Genomic DNA, 9,027 nt, shown 5'->3' on the forward strand with positions numbered 1-9,027 from the left:
TACAGGAGGGGCATGTCTGTATGCACATGAAGTAAACGGGAACGTGCACTCTGGGTTCGCAGATGTGATTATTTGGCAAGTTAAGACAACCTGTCCACATGTTGGTGAATCCGGGGGTAATTTTCGTCTGCTTTCTCTTACGACCTTCCAAGGAGGTTGTCGTAAGAGAAATCTTAAGACAATGTTGGTGAATGAGGTCCAATGACTCTATGTGACATCAACCCATCCATCTACATTCATTGCACACACATCCACATGCACACACTCACTTTAAACAAACACTCACCTTAACACTCACTTTAGACACTTTAAACACTTTTAACACTACACCATGTTTATCTATTTATTACAAAAAGATTTGCATACCTAATTTTAGCATTTTTGTACCTCATTGTCTGCATTTTTACTTCATTGTACTTTAGGTTGTACTTTAGTTTGTATAATATTGTATATTCTCAGGGGGTTCATACAGAACCAAGCATCTCACTGTAATGTACATGTACTTTATACAAACAAATAAAAATAAACTTGAAACCTGTATATTTATGGCAACAAGCAGACTCATAGAAGTAATGTGGGTGAAACTGAGGGTAAGGAATAACCAGTTAACCCCGCCAGGCTTCATAGTGGGAACCAGGCTGGAGTTGTTACCCAGCATGGGGACAGGGAGGAGTAGAACAATGTGGCACTTTCACCCTCTTGAATTCCAAAGGAACATTAGCAGAATTCCACCGCTGCGATCCTAATAACTGGCCAGTGTCGACATTTGGACCCACGTTGCTGAATGCCACATCCCAAAGAGCTTTTAACCCTTTCACTGCCACACAACAGAAGGTTAACCCTTTACTATCACGTTGGTTGTGTGATAGTAAAGGGTTAACCTTCTTTCGTGTGGCAGTGAAAGGGTTAACCGGCTGTTGTGTGGCAGTGAAAGGGTTAACCTTCTGTGTATTGTCGCAGTGAAAGGGTTAACCGTTTGGTGTGCGGCGGTGAAAGGGTTAAAGACACAATCTGTGATTTGGGGGATTATTTTTCACATACATTCTAGAAGAATCCATCATAAACCAGAACATACTCCAAATGTTTACAAATATATTACAACTGTTAACTAAATGTAAAAAGGAAATGTATAATAATAATAATACAATTTATTTGTACAGAAAATACAATGTAAAACTTTATATTTACCTTTTGTTTACACAAAACAACAAGAAACACCTTATAATGTTCTTCATCATCATTCTTGATCATTCTTGAAACAAATGGAATACTCATGTACAATCATCTCTTAGCCTTAGAAAGCAGGACCAAGTTGCTCCAGTGCTTCTATTTGTATACTATCAATTGTACTACTATGTGTGTACTCCAATACAAATAATACATACAAATATAAACACGCCATCTACCATGCAGCTACGAAATACATGCGGTAGCGGTACCCTCAAGTTTAATAGAATAGAATAGAAATACTTGTATTATCCCGTGGGAAATTTGACACTGCAAATCGCTCAACATTTAAACATTTAGACGGAACAGGTCACGAATTAGAATAATAACACAAATCAATCCAGTTGCCTAGGTTTGCGAGGAAAGGTTTGTCAAAACTAGATGTTTATTTTGTTTATTCAGCGACAGTAATAATTAATACTCAGTCGATCAATGCCGTAAGTATTGGAACGGTGGACTGAAACGTCGGGGTGGTTTAACATTGAAAGATTAATACAAAGAATGAACAGACTGTCAGGCCTTTAATTGTGGGTCTTTATTAGCCTCCATGTTAAACCACAGAATCAACAACCCAAAAAAAACAACATTCAGCTCATTGTCCCAAAACGAACACTGTTGATTCTGCCAAGGATCCCCAGGGTGTTCCTTTTGTCTAATGTCTCTATTGGGTTGGGTCGACAAACGTCCATGGACGTCACTGCGGCCTCTCGCGTCAGTGTTCGATTTGTTTGAGCAGTTGAAACGCAGTCCAACCCCCTGCGTCCCAACGGGGGCCGAGGCTTAACGATCCCACAGCCTGGGAGAGAGTCTGCCCCCCACCCCAAGCCCAGCTCATCATTTGCTCTTATGTGAGTGCACTGAGTGCAGATGGGTGGACCGGAGGGGCCTTTTCACTGGACTTGCGTCAGTGTGTCGCCAAGCTTTTATGGGTGTAGATGCTCACATGGGACCATACTTATGTATATGCATCCGCCTGTGTGTGTGTGCACTCTTATGTTATGCTGTGTTCATTGCCTATGGTCTGGAGTGTATGAGGAGGGTCTCACACCCTCTCAGAATCTGGCAGAGGGAGGTCCTTGACATCACCAGCTCACTGTTGTTTTGGGGTGTTGGGAAATAGGAAACTAGAGGAAAGAATTCTCTGATTTGTGATGTATGTGCGTGCATTGTGTGTGTGGTGTGTAGTGTGTGGTGTATTGTCTGTGTCTGTGTGTCCCTGTCGTAACTGCTGTCGTTAATGCAGTAAAATGCAAGATGATGTTTTGGAGACTAGTGTGTATATTTTTTACTACGGTACACGCTGGTCTTGAATGCTTCACAGACACGAGTCCATCACAAACACTACAAGAAACACTTCACCGGAAAACAACACAGATTTATTTTGCACATAACCTCACCCATAGATCCAAATCATTTCATTGAGCTGTAATCAACACAACACAACGATTCAGTGTCCTCTGATGACATCACTGGTGGCCATTATTCAAACTCATTAACTCTCAATAACGAAATGTCAAACTAAATTGATGTGTGCAAAACAGCTTAGACTAGAGCCTTGGGCCAACTGTTGTGTAATGTTATGCATTGCCGTTGTTTTTTCTGTGAAGTTCCCCTTTAAGTCAACCAGACTCATCTAGCTGTTATCCCTAGCCATAACCTATACACTGAGCTACCCACTGTAGGGAATAGAGCCCTTAACCATTCCGTTCAGCTACACAGGACCACTTGTGAAATGTGAAAGATGTTGTTTTCTAATTTCCATGTCTAACAGCATCCCCACACAGTGTGCTAGTTCCCGCGGGGGCCAGCAGATGGCTCTATCTCAGAGGAAGTGGCTGCTTCTCCATTTGGACTTGGTTTCAAACAGCCTCCTTTGCCCCTGGCGTTGCCATAAGAGTGAATATTAACCTGCGGTTACAGACAAGGGGGCCGTAAACTAGCTGACATCAGTCCTCGACAGCTTCCAGAATGCTGTAATGGGCGCTCACCACTCAGTTAGCTTCTGGGTTGCACTGCATTACATAGCCCTTAATGAAGCCTTAATGCTAATGTCTTTGTCATATAAACACACTTTGGGTTCAGGGAATGAGGTAGTCGCTGAGTGATTTAATTGCATGGGCGCCTGTGTGTGAGAGCCTTGTTTGCCTGGTGTCTGAGTGCAATATTTTTTTTTTAACAGATCTTTGCTCTCCTGACCACCATGACTTTTCTCTCACAAAGATGTGGTGTTTTTCTTTTTATGAACTTGAGAGACGGTGATCCGGGGCCCTTCCACTGCATTATAGAGGAATGCCATGGATGAACGAGAAGGCTGCTCACATAACATTCAGCTGGCATTACGTAACCGAGCGAGCCGCATTGTGTTAACAAGACATATACATAAGAACATACCCACTCTAGCCGTTCATTGTTTGGAAAGTGCAGTGCAATCAGGCCGTCGTATTATGACGTCATTGAATTGATTGATTGAAAACTTTAATTAACAAATTGCAGAATGGGTCTCCAGTACAGTACAGCTCAATACACATAATTGTTAAGGGGATGCAGACCAGAGAAAGACTTTCGTCTTTGCATACAAGATATGCAAATATACAGTACTGTTAAACAGAGATCCTAACAGTAAATATATACATACGAGGGGGAGGGAACTGTACATGGACATACAACTGCAATTACCACATGTATTGATTGATTGAAAATTGTATTAACAGATTGCAGAATGGGTACAATACAGTACAGCTCAATACGCACAATTGTTAAGCGGATGCAGACCAGAGAATGACTTTTGTCTTGTTTACATCAGGGTCCCCCATTTTCAAATCATCATAACATAAATGACATACATGACATACAGACAGTACTGTTGCATCTAGACATTTATGACATACCAGATCTACAAATATACAGTACTGTTTATGAGTACAAAAAACTTCTAAAAAGAGAGTATATACATTTGAGGGGGAAGTCATAGTATGACTCTTGATTGTACTGCACTTTCCAATCAATGAACGGCTGGAGTGGGTATTTTCTTATAGTATATAATTAAAAAAAAATATGATAATGTAATTTATTATATTATGATGGTCTGATTGTACTGCACTTTCCAAACAACTAGCGACTGGAGTGGGTCTTTTCTTATATGTATACAGAATTATAATGTGATTTATTATTATGACAGTCTGATTCGACTGCACTTTCCAAACAATGAACGGTTGGAGTGGGTAGGTATTATCTTTAGGATACTGATGATAAGCAATAGGGAGACCTTGAGCGAAAACCCCTCGGCTCTTCACTGCGCTTTTCAGAATGGAGGAGGACGAGAGCCCTCGCCGAGTGTTTTGACAGTAAAACCAGACCGAGAGAGAGGCAGCTTTATGATTAGCTAAACAACCTCCGAAGCCTTTCATGTTGGTAATCTGTAAACCCTCTGTGGGCACATCCTGTGCGGTATGCAGCTCGAACCAAAGGCAATGTGTCCTCCTGCACCACCTCCAATTATACACACACCATTAACAGTCATTTTCTAGCAGCCTCGCAGGAATGTTCTGCAGAGTTGCCTTGTGGTCTCGCGTTATAAGGTAGGTCCTACATAATGCTTTCTTGACGAGGTGCGACACCTTTTGTGGGAGTGTTCTTTTTTTTTCTTTTTTGCTAAAGTGAACATGTTGCTCTGAAATATTTTCCAACATCTGCCGTTCATCAAGATGTCTGCTTTCTGAGCCACTGCTACATTCCTGAGCTGTTCCTTCTTCTACCTGGATCAAAAAAACTCCCTGTATGTAAGATATTTCTCTTCAAATAGTCGCTCCTATAAGCTGCTGTTGCTCCCAACCTTCAAATGAAACCAGCAGGATAATACCTCAGATGTGTCCATTGGATAAAAACATTGTATCTAAAATAATAATTATTACAAAAAATCGATTTCCTTTTAGGAACAAAGAAAAACAGTCAATTTTGATAGATATGGTTTGAAATTATACAGTGGGTTTTGAATGGATACCACACAGGATCTACAGTTACTTACTCATCATCAGCACCATAGAGTCACCTTGTGTACACTTTCAATTCCAGTCAAATGATGATGAAACACAATGAAGAGAGAGAGAGGTTCCGAGGGTTTTCACGCGACGTGTATATGTGATGCGCCTCTCAGCAGCTGTTTGCAGCTTCTATAACCACGAAGACAAGCTATGTCATCCCTCGTTTCCTGGCCTGACCCGACTCCTCCACGCCATAATATTTATTTATGCCTGCAAAACTGAGACACAGAAGGGAGCCCTAACCTCTGCCTACTTTGCAATACTGTTTACAACAACCGAGCAGCAGCCCCTGCAGCTTAGGGGGCCAATGCAACTAATTCACCTTTTAAAGGCAATGGCTTCTGAATTAGGTCAAATTGGTATTGTTATCCCACTCTGAAAAAAGCTTACCCCATAAAGTGCATACATTCTTTGTATACTACTCGCCATGTACAATAATAGTCATCATTGTCCTTGCTGCATGGTGTCTAATCCAGGCCCATTGAGAGCAGCACTTAAATTAAGATGCTTGGCATGGCTCCCATACTCATGGCTACCCTTGGACTTAATCTGTTCTCCTTTTCTCTCTCTCTCGGAATTAGTCAAGTGTGTGGCTTTAGCCAGATCAAGTGAAAGCAAGCTACCTCGCCTCAGAATGGCAAAGACATTCAGCAGTGTCTCTGAGGCCCAGAACAGACCAAACCTGCAGATAGTCTGTCTGGCTGTCTGAGGAGCTGCTGTGTCTACAGTATGATATAAGAGTTCGACCACTTGGAAACCACGATTTCACACGACCTCCCTCCCCCAACTCTACATGTGTGGATTAGGATGTGTTTGTGTTACTACAGAGTAGAACTGTGTATCTTGGATTTGTTGACCCCATGTTGAAAACAAACAAAGTCAGAAACTGTTAACATTTCATAAATAAATCCGTTTTATTTTTTGTAACATATAAAATTAAATCATTTTACAATTTATTCCAGTATGACACTTAATATCCAAATAAAGTAGCTACATTTTTTTTAGATAAATAATATTAATAACAATAATAAAAACATTCATTCATTCTTTTGACATGTTTCGCTTTGTCTCTTTGATAAAGTAAGGGACTTCAATAGCTGCCACAAAACATGAACACTTATGCCCACGTCAGGTAAGAATGCAACCACGCACTTGTCAAACAAGTTAAGAGGTTTCATTTGGTGTCTGGTTAAGTTACATGTTTCTACACTGATTTTACATTTACGTATGTGCATACCTACATATACACACACATGTCTACAGTTTGGGGTCATGGTGTCTGATGTAAAAGATCAAAGAAATATACACAGCGAATTGATATCAACAACTAACATACATTTACAAATAATAATTACACGTTGCTCCATATAACGAAGCTACCCCTTGACGCTCCAGTAGTATGAAGCGATTTTTAAGTTGAGAATGCTGACTCGGTCACAGCAAACAGTGCACTTCATTAAGTCCTCATGATGTAAACCCACAATTCCTTGGGAATCTAGTTACAACAGGGAGATGGTAGTTGATTGGCGGGTCGATTTACACCCCTGCATTCGTATAGACTGCCATTGGCTGCCTGTCAATGTAGTTGTCTCTCACTCTGTCTCTCTCTCTCTCAGGGGTCATTCTCAGCCAATCGCGACGCTCAGTCTCTGAACTTGTGGATGTCGTTGGAGAGCCGGTAGAAGGGGTAGGAGGCCTCGTTGATGTGGGGACAGTTGTAGGTGCACTTGCAGGACTCTATCATCATGACGTTCTTGTTGAAGGTCTCGCCGTCCTCGCAGCGGAACTTGACGCGGATGGTCCGGGTGTCATGGGGGCTGCAGCAGCGGCCGTCCACACAGGCGCCGCAGTACTTGGGCCGGTACTTCTTCAGGCTGGGGCAGCCGGCGTAGGTGAACTTCAGCGGCTGGCTGGACTTCTTGGTTCTGCTGCACTTCTTTCCTTTCTGCAGGGGCAATAACGGGGAAAGATTTAGTCAAAGGCCTTCGTGTGCAGAGACAGAACTGTGATGTGTGTGTTTGCTCTCGGTGAGTGGCGCGTGTTTCCACGTTAATGTGGCTCCAGCTTACCTTCAGGCTGGAGTACGGCGACTGGGTGCAGGGCCGCACTTCACAGATGCGGGTCTCCTTCACCAGCTTGCACTCGCCGTTGTTGTTGGTTACCCTGGTGGAGATGCCCGTCCCGCAGGACTTGGAGCACTGGGACCAGGGAGTCGTCTGGACGATGCACTTCTGATTGTCGAACATGTGTCCCTCGGGCTGGACTCTGAAAGCTGTGATTAAAAAAAAAGAAAGAAAACATCACGTTAGCATCTCGGCTAATGTGGCTACATTCATTGTAGAGGCTAGTAGAGTGAGGCCAGAGAAATCAACACAATGACCATGAGAGAACTCGTTTGCTTACCAGGTAGGGACTTGAGTCCACCCTTGACGATGGTGATGAGCTCGTTTCGGTCCGTCAGCTCTTTCTCTGACTCGTCTGTCATCTTGTCCTTGCCGAACAACTTCTCCAGAATGTCTGTGTCCTTCCCATCGTCACACACCCACTCCTCGCAGCACTGGCCGGACACCTTGACCAGCCTGGGGTTGGCACAGCCCAGGTTGGGCAGCGACAGTTCCTGGGGGCACAGCGGCACGCAGCCCACTGCCCCGTCGATGCACGTGCACTGGTGTTTACAGTTGGGCTGGAAGCCCTCGCCGTTCTGGTAGATCCTGCTGTTGTACTCGCAGGGACGGCCCTCTGACTTGGCTGCAGGAGAGGAGGGGAAAGAGAGAGGAAAGGAATGTTATTCTTTCCTTCTCTGCTGAAGACATCACATGCTCTCCGGATAAGGATCGGTTAAACTGTGAAATTCTTTAGGCTGCCTTGAGTGAGGAGTCTTTTTTTTCTCTCCCCCAAACAGTAGAGTGTCTGTGCTTTGAGGTTAAAATGTAAAAAGTCTGACTTTTAAGCTACATTCCACTAAGCTGAAACCAAACACACAATGCTTTCTGCTTTCTGTTGAATGAACTATCACCCCCCCCCCCCCCCCACACACACACACACACACACAAACTAACATAACATTAGAAACAGTCTATCAATTCACACACAAACACAGAGCTTAAACATCGCGGAAGGGATACATACCTCGGCAGATGCCTCGGATGGTAGCGCCAAAGCTGGCCCCGAAGTTGCACTCCAGCCCCTTGGTGTGGTCGCAGGGCTCGGTCAGGCTGCAGTCCTCGTTCAGCTGCCGCGCACAGACCTTGCAGCAGCCGCAGCCGTCCAGCACGAGGCTGACGCCGGGCGCGCACTTGGGTAGTTCCATGGGGCACTCGCACACGGCGGGGCAGTGGCCGGAGGAGAGGACCTGTGTAGCCAACAATTGTACCTTTCGTTAAAAACGTGTTTGGTAGCTCTTTCTTCTTTTCAAGGCTAGTGAGTGCCTTTCTCTAAGAGACTCGTCACACAATCACGACTCGAATAGAATAAAACAAATATAGTAGTAGGCTTGTAGTTTATCATCTGTCTTGTTGTCAAATACTGGTTTGAGTTATCAAAGAACACAGTATAGCTTCAGTCCATGTGTTAAACGGGTCGTAGTAACACGTTATAGAGCGTCTGGTCAAAAGAAAATGCCTTTCCCCATTCATACGAGTCCGACTGATAAGTGAACAGATTAATTAGGCTACTCACCAGGTTGAAGCTTCCAATGAAGAAGAGAACGGTGACACTAAGCATCAGCATCTTGTATTTGTATTATTTTTCTTCTTCGTAA

At 43.5% G+C, this 9,027-nt stretch overlaps 1 protein-coding gene across 1 annotated transcript in view; it reads right to left on the reverse strand.

Annotated features, from left to right (window-relative positions):
• Positions 1–6,156: 6,156 nt before the first annotated feature.
• The window catches only part of ccn1 (cellular communication network factor 1), a 3,104-nt gene continuing 233 nt past the window's right edge, over positions 6,157–9,027 (reverse strand). The window contains exons 1-5 of the mRNA XM_084309625.1: positions 8,946–9,027; positions 8,397–8,619; positions 7,671–8,015; positions 7,337–7,539; positions 6,157–7,212 (exon numbers count right to left, since the gene is read on the reverse strand). The exon at positions 8,946–9,027 is cut by the window's right edge and continues 233 nt beyond it. Coding sequence (XP_084165751.1) covers positions 6,910–7,212; positions 7,337–7,539; positions 7,671–8,015; positions 8,397–8,619; positions 8,946–8,996 — 1,125 coding nt within the window. The 5' untranslated portion in view covers positions 8,997–9,027 and the 3' untranslated portion in view covers positions 6,157–6,909. The remainder of the gene's footprint in view (positions 7,213–7,336; positions 7,540–7,670; positions 8,016–8,396; positions 8,620–8,945) is intronic.

This window comes from Notolepis coatsorum (assembly GCF_963971535.1).
Source record: "Notolepis coatsorum genome assembly, chromosome: 3".
Lineage (NCBI taxonomy): Eukaryota > Metazoa > Chordata > Actinopteri > Aulopiformes > Paralepididae > Notolepis > Notolepis coatsorum.